The sequence below is a fragment of the Denticeps clupeoides genome, chromosome 19, assembly GCF_900700375.1.
Source record: "Denticeps clupeoides chromosome 19, fDenClu1.1, whole genome shotgun sequence".
In the NCBI taxonomy this organism is placed as follows: domain Eukaryota; kingdom Metazoa; phylum Chordata; class Actinopteri; order Clupeiformes; family Denticipitidae; genus Denticeps; species Denticeps clupeoides.
In genome coordinates, this window is record NC_041725.1 from 255,508 (window position 1) to 276,141 (window position 20,634).

Below are 20,634 nucleotides of genomic sequence, written 5' to 3' on the forward strand. Positions count from 1 at the left end.
GGCACACACCGTTATTAGATTGCTATTTTTGTTGAAGGGTTGTTGACGTTTACGAAAGTGCAGGGAAAGGAATGTCATCATCATCATCATCATCATCATCATCAGTATTATGGCTACTACTTAATAGGCTTTGCAAAGCAGGTACATTCATATTGGCTTGTTCATTTCATTTTAAGACACATTAAAACCAGCTAGTTTTAAGAATAGTGAAAAGTTATTTTCTTCCCGTTTGTGGTGCCCCCTGGATGAACGACGCCCTTAGTGTTTACCCATGCTGCCTATACCACAGACCAGAAACCCTGACCCTAACACAACTGTGATCGACCTAGGGTATTATTTCTAAATCCATACTGGATGTCATGTTTTATATGAGTTTTTCCTAATATTTTTAGAAAACTGGGAAAGTATTGATACTGGCCTATAATTGGTGAAGTCGTGCTTATCTCTTGCTTTGTAAATGGGAATTCTTTTAACACAGTCTGCAGCATCCATTTCTATCCTCTCAGCTTTTATTTCCTCTGCCAGTTTTAGTCCTATATTAGTAATTCCTTGAATCCATTTATCACATCATTCATGTCTGTAATACTGTTTTCATTTTCTATTAAATAGAATGCTATTTAATTCATTCCACATCTTTTGTATTTTCATTATCTTCTATTAAATTTGACAATTTCACAATATATTAGCTTGTTTTAATATTTTGCAAGCATTTTGTAATCCATGGTCTTCCTGTGTAGTTCTGTTATTTAACCAATAGGCAGTTTTTTATCAAATCGTTTTTTTTAAATAACCTCAAAGGCTTCATGTGCTTTTATTAACTTCATTTAATAAAATTATTCAATGTTGTCTGTGTTTTATGTTGTTTCCCTGCAGATGTAAATGGCAGAAGATTCAGTTTCAGAGATCAACAATGCACTGTAAAAAATAAAATGAAACATTTGTATCCATTTTTTTATTATATTTCTTTTACACAGTTCCTGATGGGGCTAAATGTTGGTGATGCATAGTAGTAAATGAGTGTCCACCAGTGGGACTCAATACTGGGTTTACAAATGCAGCAGCACCTTATATTGCTATGCCACAGGCAGGGCTGTAAGGAATCTCGCAAATCTACAACATACTACACAGTGTCGATATTCCCGTAGCCTGTCTATGGTTCTGCAGTGGCTAGAAATGGCAATAGATGTAAAGAGAGTTTTTTGCCATTCTGCTTCACCGTTCAGAGAGTAGCCAATTGGCTGTACAGAGGCTGAATTTTGGAAAGACATTTCAGATACAGGATTAGGGGACCAATAAGACAGATATAAAAGCAAAATAAAATGTTCATATTAGGGGACCTTTAAAGAGTCATTGTGAAGAATACAGTAGTTGTGGTGAGAGTACACTGGTATGTGCAGAATGTCTGCTGGTGTGGGTCTGGTGCTCCTGTACTGCCGGCCTGACGATGGCTGGGATCAGAGAGGATCTCTGTGGTCCTCTTAAAACATGTTGGGACAGCAGACTGAAGCAGGGAAAGGTTGAAAATGTCTGTAACGCTTGCACAACCTGGGATATAGTCCGGTCCAGGAGCTGTCTGTATGTTTTCTTACACTGCTCAAAAATTAAAGGGAACACTTAAACAACACAATGTAACTCCAAGACAATCGCACTTCTGTAAAATCAAACTGTCCACTTAGGAAGCAACACTGATTGACAATCAACTTCATATGCTGTTGTGCAAATGGAATAGAAATTATAAGGTGGAAATTATAGGCAATTAGCAAGACATCCCCAATAAAGGCGTGGTTCTGCAGGTGGTGACCACAGACCACTTCTCAGTTCCTATACTTTTGGGCTGGTGTTCACTTGTGAATGCTGCTGGTGCTTTCACTCTAATGACCTACAACCCACACAAGTGGCTCAAGTAGTGCAGCTCATCCAGGATGGCACACCAATGAGGAGAGAGGCCAGAACATCAGGAGACGTGGAGGAGGTTGTAGGAAGGCAACAGCCCAGCATCAGGACTACCTCCACCTTTGTGCAAGGAGGAACAGGAGGAGAACTGCCAGAGCCCTGCAAAATGACCTCCAGCAGGACATAAATGTACATGTGCTTTACTTTACTTTACTTTATTTAGCAGACGCTTTTATCCAAAGCGACTTACAAGAGGAAGACACCAGCAATTCTCGTTCGATTTCTATAGAATATTGAGTTTACAAACTAAGAGCCCTGATAAGGCTCAAACTTGTCAGTGAAGAGCATGCTCAGAGATTGTTAGGTGCTAGACAAAGAAAAATTATAATGTATTTATATATTTTTGTATTGTTTGTGCAATGTGTATGCATGTGCGTGTGTAAGTTAGATTTGTCTGTAATATTTTTTGAACAAGAGGGTTTTCACCTGCTTCTTAAAAGTGGTGATAGTCTCGGCTAGTCGTGTGGAGGAGGGCAGGTTGTTCCACCAGCCAGGGACAACAACGGAGAACAGAGATGATTGGAATCGGAGACCCAGTGAAGACGGAATTTTTAGTCTCCTTTCGTTTGCTGATCTGAGAGAGCGTGCAGGAGTGTAGCTGCTCAATGTGTCTCATGTGTCTGCTCAAATGGTCAGAACCAGACCAGAAACAGCACTCCATGAGGGTGCTATGAAGCCCCAATGTCCACAGCTGGGGGCTGTGTTTACAGCCCAACACATTTGGCACCTGCCAGAGAAAACCAAGATTGGCCAATTCGCCACTGGCACCTTTTTTTTTACTTTCTGTACATCAGTACACCATAGTTTATTGGTCATTTCACACGCCAACTCCCCTACATTTTACTGAGACCATTGTTCTGTCCTGGTGGTGAATGGAGAGTTCCTTCGTGAAACTGGCTAAGCTGGGGACATGACTCTCAAATCAAAGACGTTGGAGTTCTTGGTCTCCCAGTGAAAAGTCATCCTGGATCTTAGTTCACCCAGCTTGTTTTCCAAAGAGTGGAGTTTTGCTTAAAGATTGCTGGGAAGTAGGGTTGGGCATAGGTGCTCAACAGAGGTTTGTTTCTGTTCAGTTTCACTTTTTTTCTAGTAAGGATTTGAAAGAGACTTTAAGTTTTCTGGCTGTGCTGACGTTGAACAGAAGGATATATAATTAAAGTTTTTTAGAATTTGTAGAAATAAATAGGCAGTCTATGAGGGATTGTATTCGCAAATGAAATGGTTTTATTGTGGTACTTATATCAAGACTGAAAGAAAACATACATGTAAATAAATTAAAAAAGTGAATTCAATTTATCTGTCTGACTCAATTTCGTTCCTCTCTCACTCAATTATTTTCTTACTAGGTCTGTGTAGGCCTTGGATGGGATTTAACAAGGGAGCATTTTATTTTTCACTGTTCATTTTCCGTCTTTTGTCACTATTATTAGTAGTAAATTCTTATAACAATAATAAAAAAGATGAATGATAATCTGTTGAATGCAAGTTTCCACGCCTGCCTGCCACTCGCAATATGGCGGGCGCTGACCTATGGTTCACTTCCGGGTGTTAGCTGAGGTCACGGGCGCATCTACTGGTGGATCGGACCTCACGTTTAGCCAATCGTTACCTTGCTGACATATTTCAAATCTGTGCGTCTGTTGGGTTCGCTGTGCAAGCAAGTAAGAGCGGAGTCTTACAATATTAAACGGCTTAAATGTCACGTGGAACTGTAATGTAAGAGGTAAAGTCTTGCATTTAGACACACCGCACGGAAGTGGCAGGATGTAAAGTGGAATCGCGGAAATGCTGGACGGCGATAATCCTGCGGAGCTCCAGTGCACCGTGGTCATTGAATGGCTGAACTCATGTGGACAGGCCACCAAACGGCGGCTTTTCAAACGGGCTTCAGTAACGATCGGTCGGAACGAGTTTAAAGAGATTGTTCTTCGAGTCCATGATGGGAAAATTCCTCACAGTTTCACAGTCTCTGATGTCCAGTTGTTTAACCGGTTTGCTAAAGATGGAAAGTGCACGGTAAAATTTCTCCCCGAAAACGTTCAGGTTTTGATGTCTGACTGTCCACCCGACCGACTGAGTACTTTCCTCAAAACGCTGAGCATAAAACATCTAGCTTGGAAAACGAGTAAGTGTTTGGGGGATCGTGCAAAGCTCCTTGCCTGCAAGAACTGGAGATTTGAAGCCATTAGTCCTGTCCAAAAAAAGGATGTGGAGAAAGCCAACGCATTCCAGAACAAAGTAAATGCACCCATGGCTCCCGCAGGCCACCCCGAGAGAAGAGCAAATACCACGGCTCGAGCACAGCAAGTAAAAAGACCAAGGAACTTGTGTGACTTCAGTCCGGTATGGTTGACAGCTGAAGAATTTTGTGTACTTGCAATCTCTCTTATAAGGTTTTAACCAGACAAAGTGTCTATTTATTTGTAGATTAAAGACAAAAGGCCTGAGAAAAGGCCTTTTTTTACATTGCCAACTGATTATCAGCTCAGCCGAGAACAATCTTCTGTCTTGGATGCAGTTCTCAGTGGCAAGAACGTGTTTTTCACAGGAAGTGCAGGTGTGTGAAATTTTATATATATATATATATATATATATATATATGTGTGTGTGTGTGTGTGTGTTGTAATTTTTTTATGGATCCCTGAAAGTGCAAATGCTTCTTAAAATACATGGTACAGGTACAGGAAAGTCATTCCTGTTGAAGAGGATTGTTGGATCCCTTCCTCCCAAAAGCACATATGCAACAGCAAGCACAGGCGTGGCAGCATCTTATATTGGAGGAACCACACTGCACAATTTTGCAGGTTTGTATTTTTTTTGTTGTTGACATGGTCAAATGGCAACGTATTAGCAACACATTTTCTTAGTCATTATTCATTTCCATTTACAGATTTATTATCCAGAGCGACTTACAATCAGTAGTTACGGGGACAGTGCCCCCCTGGAGTGTCTTGCTCAGGGACACAATGGTAGTAAGTGGGATTTGAACCTGGGTCTTCTGGGTCATAGGCGAGTGTGTTACCCACTAGGCTACTTAATATTGAGAACTCTGGCATTACTTTTTATCAGAGTTGTATTCATTTCAGTACTGTATCTGATTATGTTGAAGTTGAAATGAGCTTCGGGCTTGCGTTACACACAGCAGTAGTACTGGTTGGAGTACTGAGCAGGATTTTGGTATGTTGTCTTAGTGCAGTGATTTATTTTAATGGACCTTCAGGGAGTGCAGAATTATTAGGCAAGTTGTATTTTTGAGGAATAATTTTATCATTGAACAACAACCATGTTCTCAATGAACCCAAAAAACTCATTAATATCAAAGCTGAATGTTTTTGGAAGTAGTTTTTAGTTTGTTTTTATTTTTAGCTATTTTAGGGGGATATCTGTGTGCGCAGGTGACTATTACTGTGCATAATTATTAGGCGACTTAACAAAAAACAAATATATACCCATTTCAATTATTTATTTTTACCAGTGAAACCAATATAACATCTCCACATTCACAAATATACATTTCTGACATTCAAAAACAAATCAGCGACCAATATAGCCACCTTTCTTTGCAAGGACACTCAAAAGCCTGCCATCCATGGATTCTGTCAGTGTTTTGATCTGTTCACCATTAACATTGCGTGCAGCAGCAACCACAGCCTCCCAGACACTGTTCAGAGAGGTGTACTGTTTTCCCTCCTTGTAAATCTCACATTTGATGATGGACCATAGGTTCTCAATGGGGTTCAGATCAGGTGAACAAGGAGGCCATGTCATTAGTTTTTCTTCTTTTATACCCTTTCTTGCCAGCCACGCTGTGGAGTACTTGGAAGTGTGTGATGGAGCATTGTCCTGCATGAAAATCATGTTTTTCTTGAAGGATGCAGACTTCTTCCTGTACCACTGCTTGAAGAAGGTGTCTTCCAGAAACTGGCAGTAGGACTGGGAGTTGAGCTTGACTCCATCCTCAACTGGAAAAGGCCCCACAAGCTCATCTTTGATGATACCAGCCCAAACCAGTACTCCACCTCCACCTTGCTGGCGTCTGAGTCGGACTGGAGCTCTCTGCCCTTTACCAATCCAGCCACGGGCCCATCCATCTGGCCCATCAAGACTCACTCTCATTTCATCAGTCCATAAAACCTTAGAAAAATCAGTCTTGAGATATTTCTTGGCCCAGTCTTGATGTTTCAGCTTGTGTGTCTTGTTCAGTGGTGGTCGTCTTTCAGCCTTTCTTACCTTGGCCATGTCTCTGAGTATTGCACACCTTGTGCTCTTGGGCACTTCAGTGATGTTGCAGCTCTGAAATATGGCCAAACTGGTGGCAAGTGGCATCTTGGCAGCTGCATGCTTGACTTTTCTCAGTTCATGGGCAGTTATTTTGCGCCTTGGTTTTTCCACACGCTTCTTGCGACCCTGTTGACTATTTTGAATGAAACGCTTGATTGTTCGATGATCACGCTTCAGAAGCTTTGCAATTTTAAGAGTGCTGCATCCCTCTGCAAGATATCTCACTATTTTTGACTTTTCTGAGCCTGTCAAGTCCTTCTTTTGACCCATTTTGCCAAAGGAAAGGAAGTTGCCTAATAATTATGCACACCTGATATACGGTGTTGATGTCATTAGACCACACCCCTTCTCATTACAGAGATGCACATCACCTAATAAGCTTAATTGGATGATGTGGACAAAATACTCATTTCCCTAATAATTCTGCACTCCCTGTAATGTTTAACATCGATGTGACTATCATGAAAGAACAAAGAATATGAACCAAAAGAATTGCAAATCAAATCACAATATCGGTCATATTAAGTGCAATTGGATATTTTCATAAAATCATTCACCCCGGTACTGACAGTGAAGTGATTGTTATTGTGATACACTGTAGCACAGCACACGGTGACACAACAAAATGTGTCCGAACCGGCAACCCTCTGGTCACGGGGCCGCTTCCTTAATCATTAGGCCACAGTTCTGGGAACTCTGTATCATGATTCGTTAATAATCGAGACTAGTGAACGTCCACACCAAATTTCTAGGGGTTGTAGTGAACCAGTGTCCTGTGGCACAGGCCACAATGTAATGACATTCATGTACCACAGTGTGGTGCTCTTCACCTGTATGACATTGTTGTGTAAAAATCTGTATTTCATAATGTGTTTTCATATACATTAAATAAACCTGCTCCACACTAAATTATTGAGATACTGCCCTATATCTGCTGTCTCAGAAATGTCAACTCGATCGGTTTTCTGTTATAGGACAATATGTAAAATAGTTTTAAGAGTCGAACCAACTTGTGACATGGGCACAAACGTTATTTTTTTAAAGTAGCAGTTTATATACACTGCTCAAATATGACACAAAAATAAGACATTCTAGATCTGAATGAATTCTTATTAAATACTTCCTGTTTACATAGTTGAATGTGCTGACAACAATCACACACAAAAAAAGGACATGCTCCTGAGGAGGTGGCAGATGGTCTCCTGAGGTATCTCCTCCCAGACCTCTACTAAAGCATCTACCAACTCCTGGACATTCTGTGGTGCAACTTGGCGTTGCTGGATTGAGCTAGACGTCCCAGATGTGCTGTCTTTAACATGCTGCTGTCTTTATTTCCAGCGGGACAGTCATGTGTCGTTATCTTTTCCTGCATGACCCTGTCATGTAAAACCGTAACAGGATAGTACACTTCAAGCTGGAACCCTCTTTCCAAGATCTTGAAATGATAGGACAGTCAGACCACTGTACAAAATCTTCTAAAGCACCTAAAGATTTTCAATGGGGTCCAGTCCAATGCTCTCTGAAGCACTCTTTCACTATTTTAACCTGATTAGTCTGAGCCCAATTCATTGTTTGGATACACAACGTTGCTGAACCTCAACCCCAGATCATAGCACCGCCACCACAGGCATATACAGTAGAAACTTGGATGATGCACCAATCACTTTGGACTCATCACACCTTATTACATTCTTGTCCCAGAGTCCAATCTTTATGCTCCTTAGCAAATCTTTTTCACGGATTTCCCTCACTGATCAGTGGTTTTCTTAAGGTTACACAGCTTTTTAGTCCCAATCCCTGGAGTTCTTATCACATTATATATGGAAATGTTCTGTCACTGTCCAATACAATTAGAGTTGACTTAACATTTCAGTGATTGGGAGTGATGACCATTCAAGATCATTTTTCTGACCACATTTCATCCACAAAGATGGTAGTTCTCCACAATCTTTCCAGTCAGACATTGAACAGAATTTAGACCAATTTTAGTTTCAGCATGTTGCATGTGATTGAATGCATGCCAAAATACAGCAAGAACCTACTCACTGTATCAGTTAGGATTGTCATCATTTTAACGTGTTGTGTACAGAATGTCATGTGTGTTCCATGTGAAATGGCTTTAGGCTGTATTCATGTGTGGCAACTAATCCTTGTTTTTGCTTATGACAACTCAAGCTTAACATTTAAAAACTTTCTTCTGTCATATGTACATAGTTTGTGTGTGTGTGTGTGTTGACAAATGTTTGTTGTCAATCATCTGAGCCTCTCTCCCAGATTTCTCTCACAGTATTAAATATGCTTAAGGATGCTTTATCAATTCTGCGTGTCATCAGTTGACAGCACAAAATAATTTACCATATTTCTATTTAATGTCCCATGACATTAATTTTTATTTGCTTTTATGTCTGTCTTGATGGTCCCCCCCCCCCCCCAATACTGTCCAGTCCCACAATGAGATTTCCCAGGACGTGCCGTTTCAGTGTCTGTAGCTTTAAATGCTAATGAGGAAGAGAGGGGCGGGACGAGTAGGGGAGCAGCCTATAGAATTTGAGTGGCCATTCGCGGAAATTATGTCATCACCATTCACCAACCACAATGTTTGATGCAAGTCTTTCCGGATGTTTTTCCAGAAAAATTAAAATTAATCTACTGGTTCTTCAGAGTCTTAACTAAAAATTTTACATCCAATGACAGCAACTGCAATGTGATCATGACGGTCAGTAGAGATAATGTTTTAGGGATTGGGTGGGAAATTCACTGGCTTGAAAAAGCATGTGAAATGGGAGGTAACCTTTCTCCTTATGATGTCATAAGGGGACAAATTCCACATCCAACCGTCTGAGCTGCCACTCTCTGAACGGCAAAGGTGTAGAGTTTTAAGTTGGCAGCCGTGTTTCTATTTGAAAACAAAAGTCTAAATCTGCTCTACAATTCCTTTTTTTTTTTTTTTTTTTTGGTGTCCATCTTCAATATTGTACTTCTTACGAAAGGACAGTAGCTGTAACCCTGCTTTGTTGGTGCCAGTCTCTTATCGTTTTCCTCTTTCTCTGGTAGGCATTGGCTCAGGTTTGGGATCTTTGGAGCAGTGTTTAGAGCTTGCACAGAGACCTATGGTTTTGCCAAACTGGACCAGTTGCCAGCACCTAATCATTGATGAGATCTCTATGGTGGATGCCCAGCTGTTCGACAAACTGGAGACTATAGCTAGGTATCCCAAATCTTTTTATTTGTTAAACCCTTATTTACAGTGCATTTGCTTTTTCCACATTTTGTTATGTTACAGCCTTATTCCAAAATGTATTTATTTTTAATTTATTTATCTTCTATACACAACACTCCATGTTGACAATGTGAAAAATGTTTGCTTGAGGTTTTGGCTAATTTATTAAGAATAAAGAAAAAACTGAGAGCACAGAAAGCATGTCCTTCACATAAGCAGCTTTTAGGTTTACAACTCTAAACATTTTTTCAGCTCATTAACTCAAATGTATCTACCACTATTTCTGAGGAAATGTAGTTGGATGATTGCATATGATAATAAACTGTGTACTATTGATTTGATAGGCAGTGCTCTGGGGTGCTCAACCCATTTTTTAGTACAAGGGTTACTCCAGGTTCCTACGGTCATTAAAAACCCGGACCATGAAAAGGATGTTTAATTTAGAACTGACTCATGATGCACGCAAAGTATGTTGGTACAGTTATGTTGGCTGCCACAATAATGTCAGGTTCTGGCTTTTTAAAAGCTGTACTTCGGTGTAACTTTTAAGGCCTGATTAAAGCTGTAATTCGTCTAGCTGATTGGTCCAGGCTACTCACCTCTGTCTGACTGCAGCATGTGCACCTTCAAACATACAGGAATATCTGGACCATGGTGATTCAGAGGCAAGCCCCACCCTTCACTATGTTGCATGAATGACGTAGCGGTTTATGCAAATCCTGAAGACATGGTTGATGTGATATAACTGAAGGTTCATTTGTGAACGTTTTTAGGGTTCACAAATGGCTCCTGAGCCCTTTGGATTTATGGATGTTTTTATGATTTTAGGTCAATCAAGAGATCTCCTGAGCCCTTTGGAGGAATTCAGTTAATTTTATGTGGAGACTTCCTGCAGCTTCCACCTGTATCTAAAGGAAAAGACAACCCCAAGTATTGCTTTCAGGTCTCTTCTTTGTTTGGTTTGACATTTGCTGTGAATAATTTTCATTGTCTTTGTCAAAGTTGTTTCCAGTGTTTTCTCAAAAATGAATTTCAAATATTAGAGAGATTATTTTCAGGCGAGGTGCTGGAGGAAGTGCATCCATTTATGCATGGAGCTGACTGAGGTGCGCCGGCAGACCGACCAGGCATTCATCTCTCTGCTTCAATCACTGCGAATGGGCAGGTATGACACTAGTACTTTTCACTCTAAGCCTAGAGTATAGTCATAGAGTATAATGATCTTCTGCCCACAAACGCTGTGATACTATTTACTAGGGGTGTGTATTGGCAAAGTAAAGTGATTGTCACATGTGATACACAGCAGCACAGCACACGGTGCACACAGTGAAATTTGTCCTCTGCATTTAACCCATCACCCTGAGTGAGCAGTGGGCAGCCATGACAGGTGCCCAGGGAGCAGTGTGTGGGGACGGTGCTTTGCTCAGTGGCACTTCAGTGGCACCTTGGCAGCTCGGGATTTGAACTGACAACCTTCTGATACTGTCCATATTGCAATATTCTACAGTTCACTGAAAATGTAAAAACAGAGCTGATATATACAATCTGTGTGGATCACATAAATAATGTGGTAATAATTTAGCCAAAACAACATGACTCAGAACCTCAATTTTGGAATACATTTGTATTGAAAATCTATTTTTGATGTTCCTGTATTGATACAATGCTTCCACATAAAAAATATCACAACAAACTGCTGTATAGATATTTTCTAACATGCTTACTATTTACCTGACCAAGGCTCATATAGTTCCTCCCTCCTCCAGAGTCACAGAAGTAGTCACAGGTCAGCTCCTGAAAAGTGCCAGTCACAGCATTGAGAGAGATGGAATCATTGCGACCAGGTTGTGTACACATAAAGATGATGTAGAGCTCACCAATGAGAATAAGCTGAAGCAGTTACAAGGTTAGTGATTTTCCATGTCATACAAGGAGGGGTGGGCAATATATTGAATATACTTGGAAGTATTGCTGCTTGTCTTGGTTTGAGAGTCGGCTTCAATGCCTTGTTTCTTTTGGAGTGTGTGTTTGTATGCCTGTATGAACAATAAAACGGCAAAAAATCTGCAACCAGATATGTCAAAACTCCTGAAATGACACATTTTTAATCTGCACAGCAATTAAAAAAAAAAAAAAAAAGAGGGGTTTGGGTAATTGTATTTGGCAGGGGGGTGAGTAACGTTAGCAGAAGTTTAAATATACTATTATTTTACTGCCAATTTAAATAAAGAAAATCAACAAGGGGTGATACCGCTGCGAGTGTCCGGGAAACCGTTTCACGAATAGGCGTGTCGGATTACGTGAAGAATACTTTAAGGTCCCCTATCATGAAAGTTGATTATTTCCGATTAATACGAGTTTCCCTAGCCTGTCCATGGTCCTGCCCTGGCTAAAAATGGCGATAGGTGTAAAGAGTGCTTTGGCCATTCTGCTTCGCCATCCATAGAGCGGCAGCTCAGACGTTTGGATCTGGAATTTGTTCCCTTATGTAGTCATAAGGGGAAAGTTTACCTCCCGTTTCTCATGCTTTTTCCGCCCAGAGAATTTCCCACCCCGTACCTCTCCACTGACCATCATGGCTTCCAAATGTGCGAAGCTTTGCAGATGCTTGTGATTTGAATTTGAAAAGAAGGACAAATGTGTATTTTTTCAGTTCAGTTGTCTTCCTTGTCTGTACCAAACATTGTGGTTTATGAATGGTGTTGACATAATTTCCACAAATGCCAGCTCGACTTCTATAGGTCGCTAAACTAAAATGGCACATCCTAGGAAAATCTCATTGTGGGACAGACTTAAAATGGCAGTAATTCTGCACCAAGGCTGAATTTCGGAAAGATTTCAGATATAGTATTAGCATTTAATCATCTTTTGGGTTCTCTGTTGGTGGGAGGAGGGAGACATGCCTCATTTAAGTAGGGGCCCTCCTTAGTAGTATGAAAAGGGAAAAAAAACCTACTAGAATTGTCCAACACTTGGTGCTTACTTCAACAATGTCTCCTGTCTGTTTTTACCAAACTTGCTAAATTAAGTCATAAGTTGGAACATCTCCTCTGAATGATAGTCAAGAGGGTTTTATTAAAATTCACGTCACCAACGTAAGAGCTTGTGCCGCTTGTGCCAAAATTATTAGTACTTCAATTATATAAAATTAACATACAAATAATTTTAGATTAGAAATGACTTGACCAACTTTAACTTGTATACAATTTATATACATATCATATGTTTAAGAAGCTTCTAACAACATTACTAACTTCTGTACTGGATGCTCTAACATGGTGGGTTTGTTTGAACATACACCCCTGTTCAGTCTCTTTATCTCCTGTTGAGATTCTCACTCTTCCCACAAGACCATCTCTGCCCTTAACAGTCTCAATGACTCACAAGTTTCTATTAACCTATGGGTGAAAGATCATTAACGTCCATCACAACATCACCAATTTGCAAGTTCCTCTTTGGTGTTTGGCATTTGTCTTGCCACAATGCTGTGCAGATACTCTTATTTCCAGAGGCTGCAAAACTGCTTCGTTAGGTATTGCACCATTCTCCATCTCTTAACTCCGTGCAAATAGTCTTTCAGGAGGCAGTATTGGGCTGTTCTTCATCTGGATGAGGAGATTTTGGGTCGAAAGTTCCAGGCTGTCTGGACTGAACAAAGAACAAGGTTCCTCTTTCATGGAGAACCGACCAAAGCAATCCATGTCACAATAGGTGAATGGAGGGGACTGCTCTATGCGTTCTTCCAGTAAGTTACTCATTCACTGCACTTCTGCTGGCCTCCTAAGTCTGCGACAGATGACATACTGGCAAATAAATTAACACACTGCACTGTTCATCCCTGGTATCCAATATCCACTGTATCTGCCTTGCTTTGATGCTTGATCTTTTCATGGCAATGTGCTATTATCACTTTAGAAATATGGTGATCTTTAGGAATGACAATGAGATGTTTAATTAAATCAGAGAGAGAAGAATGGTGAAGCCTACACTTTCTCCCACACTCCTAGAAAAACTGGGAGAGAAGGGGTTACTGACCTTTTTAATATCGCAAAATTGGTCCTTCACACCACTTTCTCTCCCTCATCTTTACTTTACTTTATTTTGCAGATGCTTTTATCCAAAGCGACTTACAGGAGGAAAACAACAGCAATTCTTGTTCGATTTCTATAGATTTTGAGTTTACAAAACTAAGAGCCCTGATAAGGCCGAACTTGTCAGCAAAGAGCATGCTGGAGGTGGGGGAGGATTCAGGAGGCAGTTAAAAGTAGAGAATAGTTTGCGAGAGTCTTTGCAGTTTCTTACCTTGTCCTGAAGTATCTAGTCTTTCCTGGAGTGACCGCAGCAGAGAAGGATGATAGGAGAGATTGATACTTACTAAGTTGAACATGGCACTTGGATTTCCTCCACTGCCTTTCAGCTGCTCTAAGATGGGTCCTGTGGCGGCGAACCTCATCAGAGATCCACGGAGAGTGTGGAGTCTCACGTGTCAGTTTTGAGGTGAGAGGACAGAGTCTCTCAAGGCAAGAGGTTAGTGTGGAGCAGAGGATGTCTGTGGCACAGTTAGGGTCCTGAATAGAGAGGATGTCTAGGGGGGGAAAGCTCAGAGGAAACAGAAGACAGTCGAGTAGGGGAGAGGGTGCGGAGATTAGTGTGAGGTGGGTGTGGTGCGTGCCAGGGGGGATAGTCTGAAGTGAATAAAAGAGCGTCATCTTAACATCTCTTCGTTTGAATTCCATGCAGTCTCAGTTTCTTCTAGTGAACATCCTTCTCATTGTCTTATATCGCCCTCCAGGGTCACTTGGGACCGTTATTGATGAATTGGACACTCTGCTCAGCATTTTTTCCTTAGACACCCTCTTACTCTCCTCGGTGATTTCAACCTACCACCAGCCAACTCCAATCATCCTGCCTTCTTCCCCTTCTCCACTCTTTTTCCTTGACCAACAGCAACATCTCTCACACACACAAATGAGGAAATGCCCTGGACCTGTTCTTTAATCGTCCTTCTCCAACTTCCAACCTTTCTTCCACTCCACTTCACATCTCTGTGACCACCACTTCCTGACATTCACACCTGAGCCGCATCCATCCTTCATCTGTATTTTCCTGCATTCTTTCACATCTCCCAACCTCTGACTCATTCTTCTCCTTACCACTAGAGACAGCTACGAACTCTTTCCTCACCTCGCTATCCATTTCTACGAATCACCTCTGTCCTCTTTCTTCTCAACCCAAAAGGACTTCTCCCTCTGCACCCTGGCTCTCCGATTAGGAGAGTACTATGAACAGCGAAGAGAAAATACAAGACAACTGTATCTTAGGTCTGACCTTGTAGATGCAAGAGCTTGACGCAAAAGCTGGACATAATCTGATAAAGGAAAGGTTCTGTGACTCTGATGGGCACCACTGTCCAAAGTAGTGCGAGCTTGTGATGCTTGTGAACTGTAATCAAGCGGGGGGGAAGTTCTCTTGTGGGTCCCCCCGCGCGCGGTAAAATAAACTTGGATAATCAATTCAGTTGACTTCCCTTATTGCAGTTCCCCAGACAGCAGAATTTCCACCACAATTGGCGTCACAAACAGGATCCGCGTGAATCCGCCAGGACCTGACCAGAGTGGCTGATCACCCTGGGTCACCAAGATCCATCTCCAAAACCTCGTCTTAGAGTTTCAGAGTGACTGGGACTGTGGTCAGTGTCTTTGGCCGATTCCGCCGGGATTTTTCTCTTTTCTGTCGTCTGGGGACACAAACACAGTGAGCTAAAATATTCCACCTCTCAAACATTTAATGAAACCAAGCTTGCACCACTTTGGACAGTGGCGCCCATCAGCGTCACAGAACCTTTCCTTTTTTAGATTATGTCAAGCTTTTGCATCAACAAGGTCAGACCTAAGATACACAGTTGTCTTCTGACTGTTCCATGACCAAAGGTGATACACGTGGAGTGTTCGGGCCTACTAAATTTTGTGGAGTGTTCGGGCCTACTAAATTTTGTGGAGTGTTCGGGCCTACTAAATTTTGTGGAGTGTTCGGGCCTACTAAATTTTGTGGAGTGTCTTGGCCTACTAAATTTTCCTTCCACACCGTTCTCAGTGACACTTTTAATAATGAGCATTTTAGGTGTGAGATCTAACATTTAATATCCTATTCTTATATCAGAGGTGCTGGTGGTACATTCAGTAGTGTTTTATTAATTTTCCTGTTTCTTGTAGGAGCTTTTGTTTTACAAGTCTGTTTTAGCCAAAATAAGCATCTATAAAATTATTTTATAGCCGGGCTGGTCCCAACGTGAATTGCTATACTGGAATATTTATGGTTATTTTTCTTCCGGGGCTAGAAACGGTACATGACAGACTGCCCAGGGGAGGAGTGAGGAAGCCATAACTTACGTTTTATTGAGAGCAACACCTGCTAACCTGATGTGCAGGTCATAACTATCATCCCTGTTACTATCATTTCTGTCTTATGAAGTCTTCTAGCGTGTCATTAGAAACTGCAAACTGAGTTGGTGGTACTTAGGGTGTAAGCAGGGCTGTGCGATATGGCATAAAATTCATATTGCGGTGAAAACAGGCCTGCAATAAACAATAATATTGATATTGTGAAACCATATTCTCACATTCCAATTGATGTAATGATGATGGCATATTAATGCAAGTATACCCTTTCAAAGATCTATAAACTTTGATTCCTAAAGATCATTTAACACTGGGATGGAAGGAAATTTAATATAAGGGACTCTAGCAAGCACTTTACATATTAAGCACTGGAAGGTAGCAGGCGCATTGCGTAACCCAAATGGCATCACTTTGTACTGCAGAAAGTGATCACGTGTAACAAAGGCAGAGATCTCAGCAGCACGAGGAGTAAACAGAACCTGCCAATAACTCAGAAGAAGGTCTGATTTCATGACAATACTGGCTGCACCACCCTTCTCTACACAGTCTTTATTCGAGGTTATGGAAATGAATCGGGTTCAAGAAAAAGAAAAGCATTAATAATAAGTAACAGGGACAAACTAATGCTGCAGACACAACAGGTTTTCCCTGTTCATCAGCTTCGTCCCGTACCACTACGTTCTCTCACTCAACGTAGCTTTTCAGCATGTTGATATGGCACGCTCGAGTTTTTAGATTTCTTGTTAGACGTACGGATGACATAATTAGTCTCACTCATCTTGGAATCCACCACATATGGACCCATGAACCTTACCTGCAGAGCAGACCCCAAAATAGGCAGTAAAACGTGATCACTGGGATTAAAAGATCGGGAGACAGGGTGGAAGTAGCCTAGTGGGTAACACACTCGCCTATGAACCAGAAGACCTGGGTTCAAATCCCACTTACTATCATTGTGTCCCTGAGCAAGACACTTAACCCTAAATTGCTCCAGGGAGACTGTCCCTGTAACTACTGATTGTAAGTCGCTCTGAATAAGGGCGTCTGATAAATGCTGTACATGTAAATGAAATGTAAATGAAACACTGTCCAAGTCATCTTCATGACTACGAGGCTAGCACAGCCAAACACGCCTTATGAAGGCATACACGAAATGCACTGATGTTATCTAAAACATTGGGACTGGGAGCAGACTCCTCCGATACCCACATCTCCCATAGAAGTCTAAGGGGACCGTGCACTCCACCCCCTAGAGCAACTTAAGTGTTTGAACCCGGGTCTTCTGGTTCATAGGCGAGTGTGTTTCAGCATGGAAATCACCTGTGTGTGGATTTAAGGGTTTGGTGAAACCTCTCTAGCGCCCCCTGTGACTGATAGGCTCTAGAAACAACATGACAAATTCCAAGGTGGGACAACACCTGCTAAAACAGGAAATTAGACCCTTGGTCCATCTGCACCACCTTCGAAAGAACTCAGGGCTAGTGCAAGAGTCAGGGCCTTCACCACAGCCTTAGTTGTAGTTGGTTGTAATTATTCCCAGGTGATCGGCAAAGACATTATCGCACCCCAATGTTAAAACCTGCAACCTGAATTTAAGTGGAAGCACTACTTGGTAAACAGAATTCCAAATCACATCATCAGCAACCGGAGGAGTCCACTTCCTCATCAAAACTCGATCTCCGATCAGCTGAAGATCCACACTTAACCAGAGACTAGTCTCTGTTGTGCACAAGAAAGTTGGCTGACCGTGACGGTGACCTTCAGCACCTTTGCCGCCGGGCTTCTCTGTGGACTTGCTGCGGACGAACTCTAAACCAGGTGCGCAAATAAAAGTGTCCTCCAAATCAGTATCACTTTGCATGCACAACTGAGCTCACGCTATTGCACAAGCAGGGAAAAGTCGACCAGACTGCCTGTCTCAGTGTGAGGTTTTATCAAGTACCATTGCCAACGATAACATCAGCTCAGCAGGAACAGCTACTTTACACGGGCTGGAAAATGTCACACAGGGGTGCTGCACCGGGACCTCAGAGAAACGGCACCTTGTAACACGAGTCTACTTTAGAATGCGCATTCACAGCACAAATAAATACCCGTTTGGTGTCGGTCCTTTTTGCGCATTTTTCTTTTTTGATGACATGGCCAGTCTCATGGCATGGCAGAGATTCCACGTGGCGACGTTGGTGGAGAATGGAGATCTAGAACATGTTCTGCCACCCCGCACACCTTCCTCAAAATCTGTTTTTCCTCAAGCAACAATAAATCACACAGCTGAGCAGTGGGCAGCCATGAAAGGCGCCATGAAACTCTCAGTGATTATTTCTAATTCCAGGTCCTTCCCGGATGTTTGAAGCTGTGGACAGTGATCCACATTGGCTCAAGCTCATTGACACGATATGTCCTGTAGGCAGATTACTACAGTTGAAGGTTGGAGCACAGGTGAGGACCTTTACTTGTTTAAGACTGTTTTACCTGAAAATAACTTACAATAAACACGTGTCCTTTGCTTGTTCAGGTCATGCTGACAAAAAATTTGGAGGTTCAGAAAGGCCTGGTCAATGGAGCAAGAGGGGCCGTGGTTGGCTTTGAATCTGGCAGTCAAGGTATGCTCAAGGATGTACATGATGAGCAACCTGCCAGGTTGATTTACAGAACAGTGCTTTGTCCGACCAAGACTGCAAATTTCCTTCTGCATTCAAAGAAGTGATGGGCGAGCTGTATAAATGCGGACTCAGGCTTCGCGTCATGCTTCCCAGCGGGGACAGGAAGTGTCTACGTGGCCGGTGCTAAGTGACGAGTTAACAATTTTGAGGGTAGAATTTATAATATTGGGTGCTACTTGTTTAAGGAACCTTGTAGGAAGCGGATCCAAAGCGCAAGTACATTGATTTAACGACGAGATTAATTGAATTAGTACATGCTCTTTAATAAGGTTGAAGCGTTCTAATCAGCTATTTGAAGATTATTTTCCATAAAAAATATCGGCGGAGCTATTTGTTGTGCTTTTAATCTTATCTCTATTTGTGATTATTTTATTATTAATTTATTATTTATTTATTTTAAATGGAAGTTTGCCAGTTTGAATCCCAAACCGCAAAGCACCGTCCCCACACACTGCTGCCCAGGCGCCTGTCATGGTGCCCGCTGCTCACCAGTGATTGTGATGGGTTAAAAGCAGAGGACTCTGTGTGCTGTGCTGCAGGGTTTTGCAATGCCAGTTTTTTTTTCTTCCTTTTCTATAACAAGAAGGAATTGAACAAGATAATATAAGAATCATTCTATATAATTTTTTAACAGGGATGTTATGCCTCTAGTTTCAAATATTTATTTCATCATTAATTTAGAAATCTGTGATGGTTTTTTCACTGAAATTGTTGAAAATGTATCCTCCTTTCTTTCAAAAGGTCTCCCTCGTGTGCAGTTCTTGTGCGGAGTGACTAAGGTTATCAAACCAGAGCGCTGGGTGTTCAAAGCAAATGGAGGCACCTATGTGAGTCGACAGCAGCTACCACTCAAGCTAGCCTGGGCCATATCCATACACAAAAGCCAGGTATGAATTGTGCATTTTAAAAAGTGCAAGGTACAGTACTGTGCAAAAGTGAAAAAATACAAACAAGTATCCACAGCGTGGATCATTTCAGCCCACTAGCACCATAAAGTGGACTAAATAAAGGGAACCTTTAACCAGGGATGCTGGTGTTTTAGTATTGTAATGGGTTTCAGGAAGCACAACTGTCTTTTGGGGCTTGGTCTCCTTGGGTGAAGTGGGGTGAGCCTTCTTTTATCTCCAACCCAGAACCTTATCTCTGTGCTAGTGCTTTTAGACCATATCATAGACCATAACATTCTACTAAATCGGCTTGAAGAGTTATGTCCTGGGTCAAATCCTATTTATTAGATCGCGTTCACATTGTTGGCTTGTTGTAGGAGCTCATACATTAGTTTACAGGGTTGGGAGAGACCAACCCCCAGTTCATATAGCACACTTTTTAAAACCATTAAATCATTTTTGTCTCTTTCTGAACAATTTCTTTTGGGAATATGAAAATCCTCTACTTAGTTTAAATACTGGCAAGTTTTGCACAGTACTGTATGTATTAGTTTTATGAGAATTTATTAATGTTAATGTGTGTGTGTGTGTGTGTGTGTGTTGTAGGGCATGACCCTGGACTGTGTAGAGATCTCTCTAGCACGTGTATTTGAGAGTGGCCAGGCATATGTGGCTTTGTCTCGGGCTAGGAGCTTTGAGGGAATGCGAGTTCTGGACTTCAACCCTTGTGTAGTCCAGGCCAATCAGGATGTGCTGCAATTCTACAGAAAACTGAAGAAAGAAAATGTCCACATGCAGGTGTTTCTTTGAGTACTATGCTTATTAAATTAACATTTTTACAGTTTGTACAGTTTGTCATATAATGTTCATATTTTATTGTATTCTGTTTTCAGTTATCCATGGATTTATTTCTACCAAAGTTGAATACTGGACCCTAGATGACAAATATATTGTGTGTGAATTTAATTTAATGCTTGTTTTCTCAAAAGTTCTTTAGTTTTTTTCTGTATTTTTGTGCATATCAATGGAATGATCCTGAGGTTGACCCTGAAGGTTTTTACTTATAAAAGTATTTTTTTGCTTTTTTATATTGATAATTTTTAACTTTTTAAAAAGATCAAGCAATAAACATTTGTTTGTTGTTTGCAGCATGTTTGAGGTGTGTGGACATTTATGAAAAACTTAAATGTAGTGATCACTACAAAAAGATCGGGAGACAGGGTGGTAGTAGC

General features: G+C 41.4%; 1 protein-coding gene across 1 annotated transcript; it reads left to right on the top strand.

Annotated features, from left to right (window-relative positions):
- The first annotated feature begins 3,581 nt into the window (after nt 1–3,581).
- LOC114769031 (ATP-dependent DNA helicase PIF1-like) lies at nt 3,582–20,621 on the top strand. The gene is made up of 12 exons (XM_028961711.1): nt 3,582–4,296; nt 4,381–4,510; nt 4,632–4,757; nt 9,289–9,442; nt 10,283–10,397; nt 10,513–10,619; nt 11,221–11,360; nt 18,185–18,291; nt 18,368–18,455; nt 19,257–19,402; nt 20,009–20,200; nt 20,296–20,621. The coding sequence occupies exons 1-12, from the start codon at nt 3,739–3,741 to the stop codon at nt 20,338–20,340; spliced, it is 1,908 nt and encodes a 635-aa protein (XP_028817544.1). The 5' UTR covers nt 3,582–3,738; the 3' UTR covers nt 20,341–20,621.
- The last annotated feature ends 13 nt before the right edge of the window (nt 20,622–20,634 follow it).

What these genes read in the sequence shown, in the direction of transcription:
- LOC114769031 (XM_028961711.1), top strand. Translation starts at nt 3,739, where the DNA reads ATGCTGGACGGCGATAATCCTGCGGAGCTCCAGTGCACCGTGGTCATT. An exon ending in AAACTGGAGACTATAGCTAG is followed by an intron (nt 9,443 to 10,282) that starts GTATCCCAAATC and finishes TTATGATTTTAG; the next exon opens with GTCAATCAAGAGATCTCCTG. An exon ending in CTTTGAATCTGGCAGTCAAG is followed by an intron (nt 18,456 to 19,256) that starts GTATGCTCAAGG and finishes TTCTTTCAAAAG; the next exon opens with GTCTCCCTCGTGTGCAGTTC.